General features: G+C 38.5%; 2 protein-coding genes and 1 non-coding gene across 3 annotated transcripts; 2 read left to right on the top strand and 1 right to left on the bottom strand.

The window, feature by feature from the left end:
• The first annotated feature begins 4,209 nt into the window (after positions 1–4,209).
• LOC120257090 lies at positions 4,210–4,316 on the top strand. The gene has a single exon (XR_005535511.1). It is a non-coding gene; the product is annotated as a small nucleolar RNA R71 (small nucleolar RNA).
• A 15,823-nt stretch (positions 4,317–20,139) lies between these two features.
• On the top strand, positions 20,140–23,956 carry LOC120257088 (tRNA-specific adenosine deaminase TAD1-like). The gene is given in 11 exon segments (XM_039264710.1): positions 20,140–20,346; positions 20,348–20,444; positions 20,483–20,584; positions 20,667–20,810; positions 20,945–21,040; positions 21,267–21,413; positions 22,034–22,203; positions 22,282–22,358; positions 22,476–22,595; positions 22,783–22,870; positions 23,338–23,956. Coding segments are annotated over 11 exon segments (1,260 nt in total). The 5' UTR covers positions 20,140–20,244; the 3' UTR covers positions 23,455–23,956.
• A 112-nt stretch (positions 23,957–24,068) lies between these two features.
• On the bottom strand, positions 24,069–24,675 carry LOC120257089 (heavy metal-associated isoprenylated plant protein 39-like). Its single transcript, XM_039264711.1, has 2 exons — positions 24,614–24,675; positions 24,069–24,520 (listed from the first exon to the last, which is right to left on the bottom strand). Exons 1-2 carry the CDS (start codon positions 24,666–24,668, stop codon positions 24,267–24,269), a joined length of 309 nt encoding a protein of 102 aa, XP_039120645.1. The 5' UTR covers positions 24,669–24,675; the 3' UTR covers positions 24,069–24,266.
• Between the last annotated feature and the right edge of the window lie 460 nt (positions 24,676–25,135).

Genomic DNA, 25,135 nt, shown 5'->3' on the forward strand with positions numbered 1-25,135 from the left:
CATCTCCGTACTCAATCCCATCATCCCGATCGATCAAACGCAAGAGGGGTAGGCGCAAATGTCCTCTCAACACCACGTAAAAGCATCCCCAAACCCATTCCCAAAATGTGCCTCGGTAATGTAGGGGGCCAACAAATAATAAACCCACTCTCACAGTGACCGACCGGTACCTCGAATATCTCGCTAATATGCACCCTAAGTGAATCGGCACATTACGGGCCATGGAGTATAAAAAGAGAAGATCCCCGCTGGTCGATCAGATGTGTTATCAGCTCGACCCTAACATGCACTGCGATAACTATGTGTAAATGGTCAGTAGCTCGACCGGGATAGGCTAGTGGCCTCGACAACCCTCGCTCATACTCCCCATGTCGACTACTGTAATCCTATACGCATGATGTGGAGACACCGATCACGGAAAATCCACCGTGAATCGATCCCATACCCACTGCACTCAGATAAGTGATATCGCATGCAGCCCCCGTCTCAATCAGAACTCAGTGACACTCATGGAAAATGGATGTCCGAATGCTCGAACCGTGATAGCATCCGTGAGTGTCAAATCTCCCATGCATCAACGAAACTCAAAAGACGCTAAAACCTCAGCGCCAATGCACGGTAAGTCAGCTCACCGGTCGCCGCAGAGCCTCCTCCAGACTTCCTACTACTAGCATCTCATCAATTTCATTAGCTAGATTGTCACCTCCGTCAATATCTCTCGACACTTGCAAAATCCGCCGAAAACAAGTCTCGACCAAAACCGAAAGTAGGAAAGTCTCTCAAATCGAAGTCCGATGCTCGATTTGAGAAAATCCAAGTGTAGTAGCTCGGTGGGTGACTCGTAGATGCTTTACTTCGCTTCTTCTCATGCGAGGTGCCATATCCGCTCATACAAAAAGAAGAAAATGATCAAAGAAGCTCAAAGCGAGATACTATGAAAGATTACACACGGGCTTGTGGAAATTACCCACGCCCATGTGGATCTAGAGGGTGTGAAAGTCCCAGCACGAGTGCACAACAATTCTCAAAAATTCAACTTAGAACCCAGGGCCCGAGATGCTTTTCTAAACATACAACATGCATTGTAAAAATGAAAATTCCCAATTAAAGATATTCAATCTGAGAAAAACAAGAGTTGGCGAAGAAGAGAGGATAAAAAGGTTACCGAAGAAATAAATGTGAAAACTTTGAAAATCGGTACGATATGTGAAGCAAAATCCTCCAAAACGAAGATGAACGGTCGAAAAGATGATCAAAAGTAGTTTTCAGGTGACTAGAGATGAAGAATGAGATGGATCATAAGGTTTTTAAGGAAAAATCGCTGCCTCTGAATTGCAGCATCCACGCGGGCGAGTGGAAATTCCCACAGCCTGCACCCCCTACAAGAGAGCTTCACTGTGGTAGGTGCATGCCCCCAGGGCTCATCGGGAAAAACTCTCACTCGACTCGACATGATCTCACACAGGCGATCGGAAAATACCCACGCCCGTCGCCTCGACCCATGGGGCGCCCAGACGCCTGCGTGGCTTTTCTCTCGACACCCTAAGAAAAATACCAGTAGTTCCCACACGCCTGCGCGGAAATTTCGCGACGGGCGTGAACATTCACACTGCCGATCTCGCAGGCGCACCACACACCCCTGTGTCTCTCGTGGATGGAGAGAACTCCATCGCAGAGTTTTCGCGACGGGCATGTGGAAATTACCCACGCCTGCAGCTGTTTCACAAAGTCGCTCACGATGGGGTAAGTCCACGCCTCGTATGCTCTCGGGATAATCCGCCCAACTCAGAATTCCACACGCGCTGCGAAAATTACCCACCGGGCGTGGGCAGATGCATAGTTATTCACAGGGGGCAGCCGCACGTGCCTGTCTCTCGGCCGAGCTCGCATGCAGGCTCCACCCGGCGCAGTGGAAATTCCACACGCCCGTGTGTTTTCTCCGGATGACTTAGAAAAAAATCTGCAGTGCTCAGAGAAAATTTCGAACATGTTTACACACTCGAGCCTACTCTATTATTCAAATTTTTACCGATGAAAAACATGAAATAGAGCTCAAAACGACCATACTCTCGCCAATTCACTTGAAAACACACAATGACTTTAAAAACCCACAATAAAATCACAACACAAGCATCATAAAAATCAAGACACCAACACTTAACAATTAATTCATGCAAACAACCTAACTAAAAAAATAAGAAAATCAAAGAAACATTTGGGTTGCCTCCCAAGAAGCGCTTTGTTTTATGTCACTAAGCTTGACGTACCTTGTCTTACCTCACGGGGTTCATAGATGAAGGTTGCCCTCTTACCCATGGCTTAAAAGCATGATGTGTAGAGTCTCTTGAAGGTAGAGGGTGTATTATCGGGTTTGGGACCGCCTAGCAATGGTTCATCCAACTTCTTTGGTTCACGGATGTCTCCAACAGCCATGGAGTGTTTCCGGTGGTGTCTCCTAGCCCTCTTCATTTTCCGGAGCACCTTCTTCAAGATCCCGGGGTAGATGGTACTTCTTCGATCGATCCAAGCATCATTACTTCTTTATAATCCTCCTCTTGGTCGAACAAACCCTCGTATGGGTTCGGATTGAACATTTCCTGCATGTATTCATCAATAATCTCATCGGTAGTGTCTAGAAAGTATAAAGTATCATCGAAGTCAAGAGAATGCCCATGGCTTCAACAAGGCGGTATGTGAGCTTGCCATCTCCAACTCTCAACGTGAGCTCTCACCGTCCCATGTCAATCAATGCTTTGGAAGTCCGCAAGAACGGTCTCCCAAGTATCAAGGGTACATCCGCATCCTCATTGACATCTAGCACTACAAAATCAACCGGAAAAATGTACTTGTCCACCTTGATAAGCACGTCTTCAATGATGCCTCTCGGATGTTGCAATGTTCGGTCCGCTAGTTGCAAAGTCATCCGAGTAGGCCTAGGCTCACCCAAGCCTAGCTTTTGAAAGAAGGTGTATGGCATGACGTTGATACTTGCCCCTGAGTCCGCCAATGCCATTTCTTCACCTAGATTGCCAATATTACACGGAATGATGAAGCTTCCTGGGTCTTTCATCTTGTTCGGCATGTTCTTTTGCAACACTGCCGAGCATGAAGCATCTAAAATCACTGAAGCACTTTCCTCCAACTTCCTCTTGTTAGTCAACAAGTCTTTCAAGAATTTTCAGCATACTTAGGCATTTTGGGCCAATGCCTCAACAAAAGGAATATTGATGTGGAGTTGCTTGAACAAACTCGGGAACTTCTTGTACTGCTTCATCCCCTTGGTCATTTTTTTCAATCTAGAGGGATAAGGGATCTTGGCTTGAAAGGTGGGGGTCCCATCTCTGTCTCTTTGCTTGTTCCTCTTCAACCTCTATAGCCTCGGGTCGTGTTCTTTTGGCTTCTCACTCGGAAGCCTACCTTCAACCTCACGACCACTCCTCAAAGTGATCGCCTTCACGTGCCTCTAGGGTTGGTCTCGTATTGCTCGGCAAGCTTCCATGTGGCCTTTCGAGAGAGACTTCGTAATTTGCCCCACTTGATTTTTCAAGATTATGCAAACGAGGCGGTGTGGTTGCGGCATGTAGACTCGATCGATTCAAACCTTGTATTTGCAGTTGTATAAATCTAGTCAAGTGCTTCTCTAGGTCACTCATTCGGGTTTCCAAACTTGAGACTCTGTTTTCCACCTGAGGGTCTTGTTGTTGTTGTTGGAAACCCGGTGGCCCCATGGCCTTTTGTGGACCTTGATTACTCCATGAGAAATTGGGATGATTCTTCCAACTCGAATTGTAGGTATTGCTATATGGTTTTCCTTGAGGTCTCATGCCATTACCTACAAAATCAACATTCTCCACCGAAGAAACATCACCAATAGAGATCGGGCAATCGGAGGGAGCATGTCCTCCACCACACCCGGTGCAATTAGTCACGGCCGCCACTCTATTTAAAGTTAGAAGATCTAACTTCTTACTCAAATTTTCCACTTGGGCCACCAATGAAGTTACCGCATCTAACTCATGTAAACCGGCCACCTTTTTCTTCTTCCTAGCATTCCATTGGTAGCTATTTAACCCCATTTATTCAATCAACAGATCGGGCCTCATCGAGGGTCTTGCTACCCTAAGGTACCTCTTCGTCGCCGCATCCAACATTTGCCTTGCACTCAGATTCAAACTGTTGTAAAAGGTCTGAACAATCATCCACTACAGAAATCTGTGTTGCGGGCATTTTCTCAACAGTTCCTTGAACGTTTCCCATGTCTCAAATAGAGACTCAAATTCCAACTGAACAAAGGATGATATCTCGTTCCTAAGTTTTTGTGATTTTTCCGGGAGGGAAATAACGAGCTAGAAAAAGCTTCCACCATCTCCTCCAATGTGGTAATTGACGCTCTAGGTAGCAGAGTGTAGCCATCGCTCGCTCTCTCCTTTAGGGAAAATGGGAAGGCTCTCAATTTCATGGCATCATCCGTCACCCCATTTATCTTCAGCATATCACACACCTCGAGAAAGCTATCTATGTGACTATTTGGATCCTCATCGCCAAACCATTTAATTGTGTGGATTGTTGCAACATGTGGATGAATACCGACTTTAGCTTGAAGTTCGAGTCATGAATCGGGGGCGTATAATACTCGACTTTGTCCCCAACACTCAAGGTTTGACATAATCGGATAATGTTTGCGTTGCTCATTCTCGCTCGCCATGTTTTCGGATCCTTCCACTTCCAAATCAGTCGGATTAGATCGTTTCTTGTACGTGCTCTTTTCCCTTTCTTCTAAATGTACGCTCAAGCTCGGGATCTCCTTCAATCAATGTTGAGGGATTCCCCCGGGTCATAACCTGGAGGTGCACCCAAAAAGAAGGAAAAAGAAATCAGAATGATGATAGAATAAGAAGATAGGAAATAGAATGTATGGTGAAATATCTAAGAAAAAATAAAAGTGCAAAGTATCTCTAAACGCTCTATTCGACAACGGCTCCAAAAACTTGACAAGATCCCCTTGCGTATATCCCGCAAGTGCACGGTTTGTCAAGTAATAATCTCGGATGAGCTGGGTATCGAATCCACAGGGGAATAGGGAATAAAAAAATACTTAATTGGATTCTTAGCTATGTGAAAGATCAATGATGATAAGTGTGACAATGATTCAATTCTCAACAATAAAAACAACAAGTAAGAGAGCAAAAGTAAAGAAGGGGGTAAAGCAATCGATAAAGATGGGGTACCCGGATAATGCTCCGCCTAGGATAATTGTTTCAAGTGCAAGAACCCTCTTTTATGCTTCCTAATCAATGCAATGGTGAGTCGTGGAAAATCCTTAACTACATAGTCCCAAATCTAAGGTCAACTATGCCCTAACTCTATACATGTCCCGGAGGAGAGATTAGATAACCTCTCAACCTGACACTCGCATAGAGTTGCAATGAATTGTAGGGATTCCAAGTGATAAATCTCTTCCTAATTATAGACCTAACCCTTTGGTCGGGTGGAAGGTCCCAAACCACGATTAAGCTCTAGATACTAAGATCACCTCAACGCTTCACTCCGTTGCACGTGCAACTAAGCCCCCATCGGAAGTTCATCCCTTAGACCATTCACTCTATTATGGCCCGCAAAGAACTCAAGGAACGGAGGTAGAATCTATCACGTCGAGAGGGAAAGGGGGACGCCTCGTACCTCTCGACTCACCCTCTCAACCCTCTCCAGCCTAGCTTTGTCTAACGCTCATGGTGCGTCACTCACTCACAAGGTTAACAACGAGAACTCTCAACCCTAGTATTACTCTAGGGGAAATGTTTCATACAATCAAGCATTCAAGGTTGGAACTCACAATAAACATCAATTTTTGAAAGCATAATAAAGAGATTCAAATGAAACGAATACATCCTATGGGTTCACAAATCACCCAAGTACCAACTAGGGGTTTAGCTCTCCATGGAGCTAAGTACAATCAAAGAAATAGAATGTAAAAGCAATGAATCCATAAAAAAAACCCCTCGATGGTCGTGTCGATGGTCTTGTGGAAAGTCCTCTACTCGCTCGTCCAAAGATTCCCTCAGTCAGATATAGGATACGCCTCGACGGAAGCTCCCCTACCAACCTTCTTCCTAAGGAATGACGATGTCGAGCCATAGGAACCTCTCCAAAACCTTGGTCAATACCCCTCAAAACCCCTAGCTCAAGACCCTCTCTCAAGTTGGGGAAAAGATGGAGAAAAAGAATACTAAAATCGGGGCTGATTCGGCTTTTAAATAGGGTTTGGAATCGGGCTGACTACACTGGCGTGGATGCTTCACGCCGCGTGCGTGAATTTCCACACGGGCGTGGATAATTTCCCACGCCCGCGTATGGATTCTCTGAACTCCTATTTTTCTCGACTCGTGAATAGTCGTTTGCTATAGTACTTGCTACCGTGTTGTTGCTGTAGCTCGCCATGATCCGACCGAATAGCTTCCCGAATCCATACTTTCATCGGAGTAACGCAAAGCGAGCACACGCTCACGTCGCTGGATCACTTGCTTCTTCAATGATAGGCAAGTTGGTGGAGCTCTTGTTCTATGTGCATAAATCGGAATGCTCGAGTGTGACTGCCTTTGTGCCCCTCCAAATGGATGTGCCAAACTCGAATACGAGGAGGTTGGCACACACTCTAGCATCTCACATCCGACCTATGTCTTAGCGTTTGAACCTTAGCAAGATTTCCTCCAAAATCGGTGCATTGTGATCCACATTGGCTTCTTTCCTTCATACTCGGCCTCACAACCCTACCTACATAAAAGTAACATAAAAACACACATATTAGTGTAAAAACCCGAGAAAAGTAATGGTCAACATAAGGAATGAACGCTTCGCATTCATACCGCACAAGCACTTATCACTCCTAGTACTAATTCCTCCTCTAATCTCTAGCCGGTTGACGATGGTTTCGAAGTGATTTAACTAGAGTAAAATAAAGGAGAAGGATGGAAAGAACAGGTAGACAAGGGTGGAGTCGTTGCAATCAATGAGAAGTAATACCCAAGACTAATTCTCAAGTGTATTTGTGTACTAACTTGCTTTGAATGACTATCAGGTACATTTAAGGTTCTTACAAGTACTCCCTAGCAATGTCATATCTATGGCTCTCAAATACTTTAAGTTTCACAATTGTAACTACAGGTCTCATACACATCAAGTTTTGCAAATCACACAAGGTAATTACAACTATTGCAATTAACAAACGTCAAGTTTTACTACTACAACTATGCAAATAAGGCACATCAAGTTATATGACACTAGATTTAACATAAGAACACAATAAAATTCCATAGTCATTGAAAACCAGTAAATCAAAGTACACTAAGCATCATGGTTCATAAGCCCGAGGCACCATGGAATAGTTAGCCAGTCATAAGTTCATACAAATAAGAAAGGTAAAAAGATACAAAACAATGAAAGTTCATAACTCCATTTTTCAAGAAATATCTTCACAAATGAGCTCAAAGAACTTCTTTGATTGGCTAAACTTCACTCCTTAATGTGAATTCTACTCTTCCTTGATCTTCCTAGAAAGTACGGTGAAGATCGCTTATGGCCTCTGTCAATCACCTGGATGTGGAGAAGAAAACCTTTGCCAAAAAGCTCCTCTCAAACACTAAATCTGGGTATTAAAAAGTAAGCTTTGGCCTAAACACGGCCTAAGCACGCTCCCTGCTTAGGTTGTGCTTTTCTTGGGACTTTGACAGAAATTGGCTAAGTGTCCAAATAGTAAAAACATGGGTAGATCACTGAAGCAGCTCAAACGCGTGCTTCCTAGAAGCACTCCGAGTTGGAAAAGAGCAAAGAAACCGTCCTTAAGCTATTTGGAGGATTACGGAAATCCAGTGAAATGCACAGGGAGAGAGCATGGTCGTGCTTAGCTCGTGCTTCCCCTGGAACATAGATATGCTTGCATTGTAGCTCATACCTCATGAAACCATTAATAAGCACGGCCAAGAAGCACAACCATGCTTAGGCTGTGCTTAGCTTGAACACTTAGCAGATGATGTTCTTTTGCCGATCTTCCAAATTCACATCTATTGTCCTGGCCCCTGTTAATCTACACAATAAACACAAAATACCCAAAATAGCATCGAATATATACAAAGAATGCTAAAAGACAAGCAAAATGTAACTTGGAGGTAAATAAAATAACGATATGAAATGCACTCATCAAAGCCAGCCATGACTATTATTTATTTCCAAATCCTCAGCAAGCAACTTTGGAAACAAAATAAAATTCTCATAATTTCCTTATCGATCACAACCTAAGTTATTTGATAGATGCAATCATTTACATCTGTCCCAATTGTTGAAAATATTTGACCACCATAGAGCCTTTTGAGGAAGCAACCATTAATAGAGACTATAGGCATGCCTCCTGGTAGAAATCTAACCCTAAGTGGAGACAAGCAAGCATACATAGACTAGAATACACCTTCATTGCATTTAAATTTAATTGTTGACCCAGAATGTGGTCTAATTAAGTAAAGGATGTAATCATATAATCTTTTCATTTGTGTGTGCCCATCACCATCAAGCATCATAACCCAAAACTTAGATGCATATAACACACAAAAGAAAAATAGTCAAGATCCCAGGTAGTGTAATATTGTTTAACATGAATACATATATTTGTGTGTGCCCATCACCATCAAGCATCATAACCCAAACCTTCATCCTGCTAATATCAACCTCTTGTTTGGTTTTAACAGCTTAGATAATGCTTAAAAGCTTCTAGGAAGGGTATGACCCAAATTGCTTTAAGTAGTGTTATGCTCTCCATTGAGCATTGACATACCTTATGTTATGATCTCTAGTATACTCATGTTTCAAAATCCCAATTTTTATTTGGATAGTACTCTTATCTTTGATCATTGGTGAGACCCATAAGTAAAAAGGACAAGTTTTCTTGCAATATACCTTACATCTCTTCTTGTTATTGGGTCTGAAATTTATAACACACCTATTCTCAATGCCATAGTTCTTAATTGCCTCTTTGAACTGTTTAAAGCTACTAAACTTCATACCTATCTAGAATTGGGAGTTCTTCATATCAATTTGTTCCTTAAATTCAGGATACTTATGTCTAGTAGGATGTAACTCATCCTAATTTGTTGATAAACATGATTGCAAATTCATCAAACACAACATACTCAAATTCAGCAATATCTTCATCATCATTATCTTGTCTTCTAATTTCAGACTGTATAGTTATCTCAGGCCTAGGTCTAGCAATGTCACCCATTTCACCTTCTCTTTCCCTGTTTGTCACTATGGAAGCTATACTCAAAATCATATAATTTGCTGTCTTCTTCTTCTTCCTCATCTTCCAGATTCACATCCTTTTCTATAGTTTCTTCAAGAGCAACATGCCCTTGTCCTAAAACCCACCATATGTACCAACATTTCTTAAGCTAATAACACTACTACTAGTAATATCCTCCTTGGTCACCTTAACATATAAGTTTTTATCCCTACTCTAACCCACAACCAAGGCCATTTCCAATGCATCCAAATCATCTTTTATTTTATGCATTCCCATCCTTTCACTATTATTATCCTTAATCCAAAAGGTGCACCTTCTACATTTTCAATTACCTTCTACATCCCTATCCCTTAATCATGTCTACATCGCCAAGTTTTGGCATATAGTCAGCAGTACAATAATCAACAAATCTTGCAAAACTATAATTACTCTAATTCTCTACATCACCAAGTCCATAATACCCTTGCAGTGCGAAATATTCAACAATAGGCACTAAAAGTTACAAAAATGGGAAGATAGTGATACATTAATATGGGGTTGATACTAGTTTAGGTAGCATGTGAACACAATCACATTAAAACATTGCATAATAATGAACCTACATTCAACACATAACCACATGAAGAAATAAAAAACAACACCCATAAAGCAAACCCCATAAGAACCATACATATACATAAAACAAACACATAAAGGTAATGTTAAACAAACACACTCATGCGAGTGGCAAGTTGCTCATCTACTCATCATAAGGAATAGTGTCCAATATTTTGTTTGACCTTTCTTCACAAAGATTTTATGGGTATGATACTTAAGGAGGCAGAAAACCTTTCTAAATTGGTCCCATATGAGTACTACACCTAGTTGGAATTTCAAGCTAGAATATGATTGTTGATATCATTAAACAAATAGACACCAATCCACATGGTCAAAGTAAGCATTCTAAACAAATATTGTTTGAATTTCTTAGACATCAATGCTAATAACAAAAATCTTCAAGCATCAACAAACATGATAAAGTAAAATAGCTTAAACATCAAATGCTTCAATTTCCCAGTCATCAACTTAAATAGCACAAGAAAAAAAAGGAGTCATCAAACACACAGGTCAACAAGAAAACACCTAAAACATGAATTCATTTTAGTCTCTCAAGCATCAGTGTTGAACTAAAACATAAAGTATGGGTATTATTTGTGTCCATTGATTTACATGGACATAATGATCCAATAATGGGTAGTGTATTTACATGGTAGTGTCAAACTCCTCATACAAAAAATAGAATTATGGAGGGCATACATGCATCATACATCCATCAAAAGAGAGTAGCTAGATAATATAATCTTCTACATTGTGTGTGAAAACCAAATGCTTGAAAATTTGATAATAAAGTTCACGGGTATGAGAACAATATTCAAAACTCAATTACTAGGTTAAATATATTGATTGAGGATTAGTGGGGAGTAAAAGTACAAGTTTTGAAGACAATATACATACCACTAAACACTTGAAAATGTGGCCTATAACTCTATTATAACAAAACATAAACTGACAGTTATAACTTAATTATAACTCAAAGATTTATAACTTAATTATAACCAAGACAATTATAACTGTGGCTATAACTCAAAGACAATTATAACTCAATTATCCGAACCATTGATAAAAAAGTTGGCATAAGAGAACATAAATTGACAAATTATAAGAAAACCCATGTACAACCATTGGAGATCAAACACAAACTATATAAACACCAATGACAACCAAGTTTTAATTCTCAATTAGAACCATGTAAACAATGGGACTTGAAATAAAACAAAAATTGTGCAAAGGAGTTCAATGAAAACAACAAACATGATTATTGAGAAGAATTAAGATAATTGTACATTAACACAGTATGCATCCAGAAAAGTAGAAAACTTTAACCTATTTTACCCCTTAAAAAAAAAGAGTTCATATAGTTACTTCAACGGCTAAACCGTTGCCAAATCCTAATTACATTTCTTTTTTAAACTTCACAAATGTAGTACATTTAACATTTGACAACAATGGGGAGATGAGATAATAAAAAGACTTACATAAACTTGGTGCTTTGTCATCTGTTGATCTTATTCGCCAAGTGTCTGATGTATGCTTGCACTGGTTTCGGCTCGCTTTGGTTTTTGCTTTCGCCAAGGGGCTGCTAGGGTTTCTGGACTACTTTGCTTACTTAGTAATGGAGATCTTTCACCACTCTCTTGGCTGAGCTAATCGAGAGATAAAGAAAAGGGTTTTGCGAAGGGATCGAAGAGTGTGGAAGAGAAGGTTGATGTGGAGACTAACATGGAAGGCCTCTTGACATAGAGTGTACACTTGCTTAAAGAAGATGTCTAGTCGGCTAAAATCTGGCGTGTCAGATCCACCTCGCCTTAGTAAGGTCCAGATTAATAGTTCACATGCAATTGCGGTCGCCATGTCGGATTAAATTGGCTAAAAACCCATCAAGATTCTCTTCCAATGAAATCGAATTGGTGTTTGGTGGCCAAAAAGATACAAATCATAATCCAGTATCTAAAGTGAAATAATTATAATAGTACAATGACTTACTCAAATTTTTACCTATAAAAGAAAAGGAGTTTATCGGAAATGCGGCGGTAGTTTATTATGTTTGGCTAGTCAACTGGTATGGAATTTAGCTGTTTTAACTGATTTTGAATAGGAATGGGCATGGGGCAGGGAAAAGGATGGGGAGCTTCTACCCACTCACTCACCATCCCGCGGCGGGGATTCCCCGTCCACGCCCTAGTTGGGAAATCGAGAAGGAGGAAGTCCTCATTCCCAACACATCCAGGTCTCCCAATACAATTTTTTAAAAAAATTTCAAATAATCTAAGGCATAAATCCATGAACTTATATACCAATTGAAACCAATTCTTATCCATAACAAACACAATATTATACTATATTATATTATTTATTTTATTATATTTTTAAAAAAAATCTAATAGTTTAAGACATAAATTAATTAAATTAGATAATAAATGAGACCAATCCTTCTCAATAAGAACCATAATAATTTATTATATTTTTAAAATTTTTTATATCAACCCATATGTTATATATATATAGAGAGAGTAATGTTATATTGAGCGAAGAAACCACACGAACCGACCACACATGGCCCGATGTGGTCGGTGACGTCAGGAATCTTTTATTTTTTTATTTAAAAAAATAAATAATAATAAAAAGTAAAAAGTCCATCGTCACCCACGTGAGGCTCTCTTCTCTCTCTCTCTCGGGTCGGCGCTTCCCTCCCCGACCTCCCGGCCCGTCTTGGCGGCGCTTTCCCTCGCCACTCACGGCCCCATCCCTAGCCCGGGCGCTTTCCTCCCCGCTCCCGTGCCTGCCCTCTCTCCCAGCTCCGCCCCTAGTCCCGTGCCGCTTTCCCTTCCCACTCCCGGCCCCTAGTCTCGGCCGCGTTTTCCTCCCGCTCTGCTCGTACGGCCTCCCGGTGCCCCTGACAGCCCCGAGCTTCCTCCTCCACTCCCGGCCGTGTTCAAGTCGTGGCTTCCCTTCCCTGCTTCCTGCCTCCACTATATCAAAGGTATGATTTATTTCATGTTTTGTAATAATTTGTTTGATTTGTTTGAGTTATTTTGGATTTTTGTTTGTTTTACGGTGTTGATTCCCTTATTATTTGGCCTTGTTATGGGAGCACAAACGTTTGGGAAAACCAATTCTTTGTTTGCTGGAATGTGTTTAAAAGCATTATATACATACTACATGAATGATTTAATAGTTTAATCATTTAATTAATAATGGTTTGGGTTGTGTTACTTATAACTGATTCTTGTGGCTAAATAATCCACTCCATTGGACCATAGTTATGAATGGATTAATTGATTTTGTGTACATACCTCTAAAATACATACATAGATGTCTGTGTTGACATTTTTTGTGGTTTTTGTGGTTTTTTTTTTTGTGGTTTTTAAAGATTTTTATTTGTTTTATGATGGGTTTCTCTTTATGATTATAAACCAAAAATTTCATGGAGTTATTTAGGCATTATATGGATTATTTTTGTTTGTTGGCAATGTATATAAATTATTTTTCTAGTTATTTAGGCATCATCTGGATTTTTTTTTAATGATTTTTTTGGAGTTATTTATGATTATAAACCATTGCTTTGCTTCATGTTTTCTAAGTATTTGTCTAATTTGTTTTTAGACATATACCTAAAGCAAGAACATGGAAGAAGTGGTACTTGGGTGTAATGAGCAAGGAAAAAATAATGTAGAAGTTGGATGTTCAAGTTATGAAATACATGCCAAAGAAAAAATCGGTAGATTTGGATTTAGTTGAAAATATTATGCGGGGGGCTGGTATGATTCTTGATTTTGAAGAAGTTTATAAGTTGTATGTCCAATATGCACGACATGAAGGGTTCGGCATCAACAAAAGAACGAGATTAGATGATGATGGAAAAATTGAAATATTACATGCTAGCATGTGCAAGAGGTGGCAAAAGAATATCTACTTCAAAAAACTCCTTCAACCCAAGATTATCCGCCAAAGTAAATTGTCCGGCAAAGATTAATGTCATTGTTGGAAATGATGGGCGATTTACCATTTCTAGTGTTAATTTGGAGCATAATCATCCACTTAGCCCAGAAAAAGCTCGTTTCCATAAGTGCAATAAAAAAATTGATGCATATGTCAAAAGAAGGCTTGAAATAAATGACCAAGCAGGGATAAGCCTAAGCAAAAATTTTCATTCCCTAGCAGTTGAAAGTGAGGGTTATGAAAATTTAACATACACTGAAAAAGATTGTAGAAATTATATTGTGAAAGCAAGGCCATTTAGGCTTGGCATTGGAGATGCCGTGGCATTTGGAAAATATTTTTCTCGCATGCAACAAAGAAACATAAAATTTTTCCATTTGATTGACATGGATGAGGAAAGTTGTTTGGAAAATATTTTTCTCGCATGCAGTTAGATTGGTTTTTCCAAATTCACATCACCACCTTTGCCTTTGGCATATCATGAAAACGGTTCCCAAGAAGCTTGGAGGTTTAAATGAATACAAAGCAATCAAGAAGATTTTGAAACACATCACATATGAAGCAATGGATTCTCAAGAGTTTGAAGACACGTATTTGAAGATAATGCCTGACTATAACATTGAGAAAAATGAATAGCTGAATTCTCTATTCAAAATTCGTGATTGTTGAGCTCTTGTATATGTTAAAGGCATATTTTGGGCTAGAATGTCTACCACTCAAAGAAGTGAAAGAGTAAATACATTTTTTGATGGTTATGTTGGTTTGACAAATTCATTGAAGCGGTTTGTTGAGCTAATATGATAATGCCTTGAAAAGCAATATTGAGAAGGAGAACAAAGCTGATTTTGCTTCATTTAACTCGTGTTTTCCATTGATCACCGATTGCTACTTTGAGAAGCAACTACAAGAAGCATACACAAATGAAATTTTTAAATTTTTTCAAGATGAGTTGTGAGGCATGATATATTGCAATCTTTTTCTCACTGGTTCACATGGGGCAATCTGCTCATTTCGGTGTCCGAGCATTGTCAAGGGAAAGTAGGTGTATTTAGAAAGCAAGTGGTATATAATGTCTCACACTAATGAGGAAGAATTTGACATTAAATGCTCGTGTCAGTTGTTTGTGTTCAAGGGGATTATTTGTAGGCACATTTGCAAGGTGCTTATTGAGAAGAATGTGAAAGACATACTTTCTAGGTATATTTTACCACGATGGAGGAAAGACATCAAACGCATGCATACATATGTACAAAACTGTTATGATGACCCATAAACCAGTGAGGAGAAACTGCAGTACAATAAATTGTGTTCTCATTTTACTAAAGCCGCAGAACTTGGAGCAGAGTCAAATGACAAATACATGTTCTTGATGAAATATGTAGATGAGGCAATTGAGAAGTTGATGGACAACACAACTTGCAAGGAAAAGTTTACACCTATGTTGTCGGAGGAGACTAATGTGCCACACCAAAAATTTCTCACACCTTTGAAGGTGGGGGGTAAGGTTCATCCACCATCAGAAAGGAAGAAGTCAAAAGTTGAAGAAATAATATTCAGAAACAAGAAAAAGGTATTTTTATGTAGTATCATATTCATTACTTCTTTAGTTTTTTCCGATGTTTTTTTTTATTGTATAACATCCATGTTATTATTGGCAGGAGCCACAAATAAAGGGAGATGCATTAGCTCAGAAAATTATACAAGATGATCATTGCACATAAGAGAGTGTGGTAATTCTCTTGTAATTGTCTTTAATGTCCAAATTATGAATTTGAATCATTTAATTTCAAATAATGATTTGTTTGATTATAATCTCTTTTATTAGGTGAATTCAAATTCTATATCGATTAATCTGGACATGCATCACAGTTCTTTAGGTTTTTCAAGCCAATGCAATGATCTCTGATTAAGGTGAGTTGCAAGATGTACAAATTTATTTTTGCATTAAATACTTAGTGATTAAGATTGTTGGTGATATGAAGTTTTTGATGTATACATTTTAATTTTTTCGAAAGGAATCGATTGTGGTGCAAGTTAATTATATAGTGCAAGGGTTAATTTTTGTGTTCGTATTCATGTTCATGCTCATGGAGGAAAAACCGGAAATTTTTGTGTTCATGTTGATGAAGAGATGGTTGATTTGTATTATAAGAATTTTGTGCTCATGTTATGAGATTTTTGTGTTTGTTGCTTATGTTTGATGAAGAGATGATTTGTTTGTGTTATAAGAATTTGTGCTCATGTTATAAGATTTTTGTGTTTGTTGCTTATGTTTGATGAAGAGATGGTTTGTTTGTGTTATAAGAATTTGTGTGCATGTTATAAGAATTTTGTGTTTGTTGCTTTATGTTTTGATGAAGAGATGGTTTATTTGTGTTATAAGTTCAAGTTCAGTGTTCATGTTATAAGAATTTTTATGTTTGCTTATATTTGATGAAGAGATGGTTTGTTTTGTGTTATAAGAATTTGTGTTCATGTTATAAGATTTTTGTGTTTATTCCTTATGTTTGATGAAGAGATGGTTTTGTAGTTATAAGAATTTGTGTTCATGTTATAAGAATTTTTGTGTTCTAGATTTTGTAGATAAACATAATAATTTGCAGTAATATAATAAACATGTCCCATTGAGGAATACGAAAATTTGTGAATATGAAAATATATCTGTAGCCTTCCTTTAGTCCCCTTAGCGTTGGAAATATATCTGCAGCCTTTCACTGTCGAGTGACAATTCACTCTCCTGTTCTTTCTCATTTACACACAAGAGCACCTGAGTTTTATCAAGAATATATCGAACATTATGAACAAACAAAAAATAACACAAAATTAAAAACAAAATATTAACAATGATGAGACGGTACCATCGACATTAATGTAACCCAAACACATATCTGAGACGGTACCCAAACACAAAATTAAAAATATAAATAGTTTATGATGTAACCCAAACACATCATAAATTAATTGACAACACCTAAAATACAATTTTCATGTTCATATCTAAGACGGTACCATCCACATTAAAAGAAATTAAAAGAACCCAAACAATTTTCAAAAACCAGCTCACATATGAGGCAGGTACCATCCACATTTGAGGACGTATCACTTCCACGATGCCCAATTTGTCCAACTTCTGGGCATTACTGAACCTGCAAATTGTCTTACAATTTAAGTCATGCCACTTCAAAAGCCAAAAACAAAGGAGAATGCAGCATGTTTGTGCAGAAACATAAATTGTCAGGTTTTCCAAGATTCATGTCAAGTTACAAAAGATGTGATGATGAGAGAAATCATAAATTTGTGCAAAGAATCCTAAGCTTACTTTTGTAGTTATAGTCCATGCACCATGAAAAGTTAATTTCCTGTCATTCAAGAGCGAGCAGAAGCTACATGATGTAATATTTGTAGTTTTAAATTCTCTAATCTTAGACTGATGTGCTGATGTAAATTTCCAAATTATAGCATGATTCAAGAAGGACAAAGACATCATTGGAATTCTTTAAAAGAACTTAACAACTAAAAGTCACAATGTCAATTGAATAAATAATATTTGCACCACAAAAGTCCGGACCATTGACCAAAATTCAGAAAGTTGTATGACATAGAACAGAAAGCCACAAAGAAAGCTGGTGATTAGATACATTTGAACAAATAAATCCAAACAATGAAGATATGAAATTTTATTGCTGTCCTTTAAAAGGTGACGTATGATTAGTTAGACATTTATTTCCTTCTCATTTTTTTTCTTCTTGTTTGTTAAAGAAAATTACTCAAAACTGCAGCAATGTGTTAATAATCTAAAATGATTAAGAAAAAAGATTCATCATCAAATCAAAGACATTACATGCGACTGATTAAATCCTAAGCAAGAGCTTTATAGGATTATGTTGATTTCTCAACTACAATAGAAAAAGAAACCCCCAACCAATTATCTCCGGTTTTGGTTTAATGTGACATTTTAAATATCACAAAGAGATGGGCAAATAAGTTCAAAAAACATAATTCTGTACAATCGTCCAACCAACTAAAAATAATCTCATTTTGCAGTATTATGACGGAAAATATCAGAGGTTTGAAATTTTTTTTTTTCTTAAATAATATGGACAAGCAACTGTAAACATACATCCTATTCAAGTCTTTATCATATATATTATGATATATGAGTTCGACTTTCGCATAGAAATCAAATGGTACACATAATAACTATGAAATAAAATACCCAAAAAACACATAACTCTAGTTGTGCAACAGCTGAATCAACAGTTTAAATTCACCAAATCCTTTTACTAAATTGAATTAAATAAGTTTATTGTTCTGAAATTCATTCCTAAGTTTCAATGTTGGACCATATAATATGTCATTATATTAGAGAGAGAAAGCACAGAAGAAAACTAGCCAGCTTTTTTTCACAAAACATCAAAATCTGAACTTGAATTAAAAACTAAAGCATACTCAAAATGTGGAAAACCTACAACTTAACATGCTTCAAGATAAAACCACACACAAATTAAAGGAAAGAATTTTCTGAAGCCCTAATTGTTCCAGCAGGTTTAGGGCATCAAAATCTGTAGTTTTTTCTTCAAAACAATATTATCCAGCTCTGGCTTCTTACACCAATTGATAAGTAGCATACAATTGATAGAACGACCGTAGAAAAGTCATATACTCAATTAAGTTTCAAATTTCAGAATAAAAAACTATTCATTTTTCTCCCAAATAAATGAGCAATTCATTATAAGACTAATCTGTTCAATATATATGAATTATTACTATAAACCAAATGCAAGAATTACCTTTTCCATGGAATCAAGGTACTGTTTAATATGTTTGCTAACTTTCTCTGCTTAAGTTTTTGTTAGAAGATGAGGGTCTACATCAAACACTTCAGGAATGGTAGAGACATATCCTAATCTTGCAGAAATATTCAAAAGAAAAAAACATAAAATTAAATTAAATTAAATGGTACTCATTTGGATCAATTTAAAGGGAGTAAGAGCACTCGTATTACAAGATGAACACTAACAATAACCTGTACTCTTTGAAAGCCACAAAGGCTTCAATTTTTACAGCTTCTCTGGTATCCATCTGCTGATTACATCAAGATTGATAGATATCAAAAATATCAAAAACAAAAAACAATAACAAAGCAGTTTAATAAGAAGAAAAAGGCTCGGATCTTGCCCTCTATTTTTAGCATGGATAAACACGAATCAAGAGTTTGCAACTAAAGTTGCCACGTCACCCCAATTTCTATACTCTTTTATAGGGCAAATCATCATGACCATCATTACTAAAGAGTAAGAGTAATGTTATATAGAGCGAAGCAACCACACGAACCAGCCACATCGACAGAAAGAAATACATGATGCAACAAAATGATTCATGTTGAATATAGATAAAATATCAACCAATAGAATTAAAACAGAGGCTCAGATTCAACAGTAATGATGTTCTCCCATCCTTCCCCCTCCCTCTACAACAATAAGCTAGAGTGCCGGTTGCCTACTAGGCCATCCAAGCCACTATGCCATCGCTAGTAGAGTGCAGGCAGGATAGAAATTTTAGGGCCATCATTGCCTTTGTACCTGATTTCAAGGCGAGCCAGGCTTTTGTGCCAAGAAATTCAGAGAACCAGCCACATGAAAGAGAGAGAGAGAGAGAGAGAGAGAGAGGGAGAGAGTCCCACACGCGAGAGACACAAACTAGGGCCGATCTGTGCCCTAGTTTCTCTTCAAAGCCAAACAAGAGAGGGGCGCCGCCCGGGAGCGGGGGAGGGAAGCGGTGGTCGGGAGCACATAGCCACACGAAAGAGAGAGAGAGAGAGAGAGCGAGAGAGTCCCACACGAGAGAGACACAAACTAGGGCCGATCTGTACCCTAGTTTCTCTTCAAAGCCAAACGAGAGAGGCGACGTACGGAGTGGGAGGTGGAAAGCGGGCAGCACGGAGCCAGCGAGGAGAGAGAGAGAGAGAGAGAGAGAGAGAGCGAGAGAGTCCTACATGAGAGAGACACAAACTAGGGCCGATCTGTGCCCTAGTTTCTCTTCAAACCAAGAGGAGAGGCGGTGCGAGCGTCACCGATCATGGGGAGAAAGCTGCTCGTCACGGGGAGAGAAAGAGAGAGAGTCCCACGAGAGATACAAAACGCTGCCCTAATTTCGTGATGCCCTTATTTTTGTTTCTCTTTTTAAATATTTTCACGTCACCTGCTACATCAGTTGTGTGGCTAGTTCGTGTAATTTATTCGTTCAATATAGCATTACTAATATATATATATATATATATAAAACATTTTGGGTGGGTACTCAACGAAACGGAAAGATCACTGTCGGCCTTGCCCTTACTACTGGGGAATTTTGAAAATCCTTATATTGAGGGCATCTATTATTCGAAGAACGCTGCGGCAAAGACGAGCAGCTTCATGGCCTCATCGGCGCCCTACCAATGGGGGGAAACGGTGTCCTCAGCTGTGCATTCGCGCTACAAAGCGCTTCCCAAGAAGGGGAAACCTCAGGGCCGGGAAAACGACTGTTCTCGCCGCTTTCCTCCTCTCCTCCCCATTCATGGTCGAACCTAAGCCCGTCCAGCCCCTGTACCCTAAATCAATCCTAAATCTTGTCGATTTTCATCTCAGATCTCGAAGTCGTGGCTCTCGGCACTGGGACCAAAATGCATCGGTGGATCCCTTCTTAGCCCTCGTGGGAATGTTGTCAATGACTCTCACGCCGAGATCATTGCAAGGCAGAGCCCTCTTGAGGTTTGTTTTATCCCTTTCAAATCTTTTATGTGCTTTTTGTATGAAAGACCAGATTATTCTATGATTTTTCTTTCGTGGGTGGGCAGGTTCTTTTTATTCAGAAATTCTGTGGATTGATCAGAAAGAGCGTAATGGCGAACAGAAAATGGCTTTTCTTTTCGATGCTGAGCAAGGGAAGTATGTGATGAGCCCCTGGTTGAGATTGCATTTATATGTCACCCAAATTCCATGTACGCCCTTTGTCTTGCAGTTTCTATGGATGTTTTTGTTGTTCTTTAGGATACTGCTGCCTTTTTTATTTTTTATTTTTATTTTTTGGCTTCACTTTTTGTTGGTAATCTTTTGTTTGATGTTTCCATTGTAGGTGGGGTTTTTTCTATGGCTTTATCTCAAGCATTGCATATGCGGAGTTCTATTGATGGTGATTCATCATCTACAGGGAAAACGAAAGACTCCAATGGTTTGTTCACTGTCATATTTTCTCAATTGTGCAAGTTTTGACTTTGTTTTGTATGGGCACTTGAATGGACTGTTTGTTCTACAATGGGGAGTCTTTTTTCTAACCTAGATGAAAAGTTTGGAAAGAAGCAATTGATGATATCACTGCATTGCTTGCGGAGGCACACTTATTTGCATGAAACATATTTTCTAATTGAATTTTTAAATAAATATTTTTCATTGAGCTGATGGACGGACAGATGCATCAGTGACTCCAGTTATTGGCTGCCCTGAATTTGTTCAGATGGTCCAAAAGAAGCCTGGACGCGGTGACACAACTTTGTCAATGAGTTGCTTTGATAAGATAACACGGTGGACTGTTGTTGGACTTCAAGGTTTGGTTGGTTCTCAAAGATCTCTCTGTGTAATGTCTTTTTATCCGAGGCATTGCCAATCATGTCTCTTTTAGAAAATCTCATGGATATTCAGGGCCATTATATGCTTAGATCATGTCATATCATTCTGATTTAGTGCTTGAGGTTTTTGTGAAGTTATCTATATTGCTCTTAGTAGGAGCACTAATTGCAGGTTTTATGAAAATGTTATTATTTTTTAGATGTAATAGTGCAATTTAAAACTTAGTTTCCTTTCAAACTTTCAGTGAAGGTAATACTTGTTCTATAGGTGCTCACTCACCTTGTGCATGTCTTGAAACAAAGTAAGAATTATATGTGAGTGATGACTTGATCAGACTTTACTTATGTTCTCTGAACCCTGAACCCTTTATTGTATTCTTAATGAGTTATTTATTATTAAATCTGCAGCTGTTATCTTACATAATTTATGACTAATGTTGACAGTACAAATTCATGTATCAAGTTTAACATTAAATGCATGCTGATTACTCAATCAATTTTTTACTTATTCCTGCTTGTTGTTCTTCCCCTTGAAAGTTATGAAATTATTTCTTACATTCATGCTGGATGTTAATGAACTCTTGTTTGGTCTGCTTCAGGAGCTTTACTTTCTCACTTGGTGCAACCTGTCTATCTATCTACTATTACGGTGGGCAATTCTTGTTGTGATGCTTGCAGAGAATTTTACTTTGAACATCTAGAAAAGGCTTTTTGTAGTCGAATGGCTACTCTACCCAAGAAAGTTTCAAGCTCCTTTGAAGTGCTCAAGGTGGTTTGCTTTGCTTAATAGTAGTAGGATATATCCCCAAAAACTGTTAGCTCACGAGAGAAAATTTGTGTTCAACAGCCTTGTATCTATTGGTCTTCTGTCCCTTTGAAGGAATTCCAACAACCTCATGGTGACGATCCCAATTTAACATGCGGGTAGCTGATGGTTCTCATTTTCGCTGCAGTATGCATTGATAAATGAATTTTTTGCAACTTATTGCAGGCATGCTAGCTCATAAAGTAAAATCTCTATGTTTTTTTCCCTACTTGTAGGTATTCAATATGTTGGAATAGATCTGGTCTGCATGAGGTTATCTTGGGAACAACAGGGAGGAAGCAAGGCACATCTACTAAAGGGGCATTGTCCCGATCAACGGAGTCATCACTATGCAAGTATGGGAGATACATTCCGTCCACTGTTTCAAAAGTCAACTTTCCATTTTCTTTTACGATTGATCTATGGTTTGGGTAATTTAGGGGCAGATCTTTCTTTGTTTTGAAATGACTTGTGAGACTAGATTGTTTATTAATGCACTACTGCACTGAAACTGGTATGTGCCTACCTCTTTTCTGATCCCAGGAGAAGGTTGCTGGAAGTATTCATGAGTTTGAAGCACAAATTGCCTTTTGGGTCTCAAGCTGAAGAAATTCTTTATAGTGAACTGAAGGTGATTATTTTATCTGATAATCTATGAAAAGGTGAACAACACTGCCAACATGAGCATTCACAATATATATTTGTCAAGCAAAAAGTTAATATCCAGAAATATCTCTTGGTATTAACAAAAGGGCATTTTGTCACAAAACCGGGTAATTGCTATTATACCTCTTTAAAAAACCATGTATGCTTATATACTGCTGCATATCATCATTGTTTGCTTATGTGCTCCTATAATGAAAGTCCATTAAAAGACATTTATAAAAGGACCAAAGTGCCCCTCACTTTGTTCTCTTCATCCAGATTGGGAGAGAGAGGGGAAAGAGAGTATAACGTTCAATGGTAAATATATTTTTTATTGGATTTTTAAGATGCCTTTTATACATAGGGCCAGCAAACTGCTGATGCCTGTTCTTGTAAAATTTTGAACAACTCTGTTTTTGTAAACTGTTGTGACAAATTTGTTTCCACTTGCAGGGCATGGCTTATGAGTACCAATCTGCTCTCAAGGTCTTAAAAGAGAGCCCACCCTTCATCACTTGGCATCCAAAGGTTTCAGACCTCGAGGCCTTTTCTTCTAGAAAACATCCTTAGTCTAGCTAAAAAAATAGCGTGTCAATGATGTCATTACAACAGAGGTTCTTTCAGTCTAGGTGTGTTCATCGATTCGCCCCGGAACGAGGAATATCCTTGATTGATTACATATTTACATTATGGAGGACAAGTATTTGATCTTCATTTTCATTAAATTAAGAACTGTATTTTGATGCTGCTAGTAGAAGTGAAATCACCATATGATGGACCTGAAGGCAGATTCAGCAGCTTGAAGAGTATTTTCCACTCCAGTGCCTGTGAGGTTACTATTGTGAAATCTTGCGGGAGACTTTAAGGAAAACTCTGTCGACATGGTGATTATTTATAAATTTTATTTAACAGCATCTGTTACTGACTTAGTTCATGGCACTTGTCATAGCTTTAATTGATTAAGTTGGAACAGCCATTTTGAGGTGCTATGATGTTATGGTGATCTGTCCTAATATGGTTGTCGTATTGTCTGATCTGCCTAGAGTCTTAAGAAATAGCTGATTCTTTTCAAGTGCTCTCACACCTAACATAAAAATGCAAGATGATGTGGCTGGCAACTATAGCTATCATAATGCTGTCATTATGCTTTTATTGACTGCAGGCATGATGCCACCAATCAGAAATAAAGAATTCCAATTCGTAGTCTTGTGGCTTTCTTGATCATTGATTAAAATTTATTTCATGCTGAGATGCAATGAGTCACAGAGCATGCGTGCCCGCTGCAAATATGCTAGTTGCCTCACGTCTTTTCGCATACAGGTATACAGATATAACTATGATTTAAGATTTATCTTGCAAAACATCCATACTTGTACCTTTCACTACTTTTTCTCTTCCTTCTTTTCATCCTTTTTTTCCACTTTCTTTTCATCCTTTTTCTCGTCTTTCTTCTCTTCTTTCTTCTCGTCTTTCTTCTCTTCTTTCTTCTCGTCTTTCTTCTCTTCTTTAGCAGGTCCAACTGTTACTATATCGATCTTCCCGATTTTCTTCAGCTTTTTAGCAATGGCAACTGTATCCATCTCTCCGATGATTGTCATCTTCTGCTCTTTCAGATCAATTGCGATCGAGTTTATCCCTGTTTCATTGAACACACATCCACATGTTAGTTCACAATCAAAGAAACTCAAAACTCAAAAAAATATGAACACAAATGTTGATGTACGCATACCATAGATATCTGCAACAGCTTCCATGGCTTTCTGTTTGGTTTTCTCATCATTCATGGCCAAAAATTTTTGAGCACCACCTTTTTGCTGAACAAAATACAGACCATTAGCGTTTTTGTTTTGGGTATAGAAACATGGAAAGAAAACCAACAAAGAAGAGAACGAAACGAATTTACTTACTTCCACCATCTTGAGCTGGGAAGATGAACCAAACCAACCAGCCAGAGTGATGTCAGACCGCAGAACGTGGCCCTTATTATTGAGCATGTTTGATTATGATACACCCTAGCCAACACGTAGTTATCATAGGACTCTATATAAGAGTGATGTAAAAAAAGTTTGGTGCTGTTTCCTGTTAAGATATCTTGCCTGTTTAAAAATGTTCTGCAGGATAAGTAAAAACAAAATGTACTGCTGCATTTGGTTTGAGGTGACGCGAATGTTTTAGTCAAAGAGCAGCCGGCCAAATGTTTGGACTTGGGCGGCCTAGTACAGTTCTTGAAAAAAATAATTCATTTTTCAAG

The sequence above is a fragment of the Dioscorea cayenensis genome, unplaced genomic scaffold (genome assembly GCF_009730915.1).
Source record: "Dioscorea cayenensis subsp. rotundata cultivar TDr96_F1 unplaced genomic scaffold, TDr96_F1_v2_PseudoChromosome.rev07_lg8_w22 25.fasta BLBR01001851.1, whole genome shotgun sequence".
Lineage (NCBI taxonomy): Eukaryota > Viridiplantae > Streptophyta > Magnoliopsida > Dioscoreales > Dioscoreaceae > Dioscorea > Dioscorea cayenensis.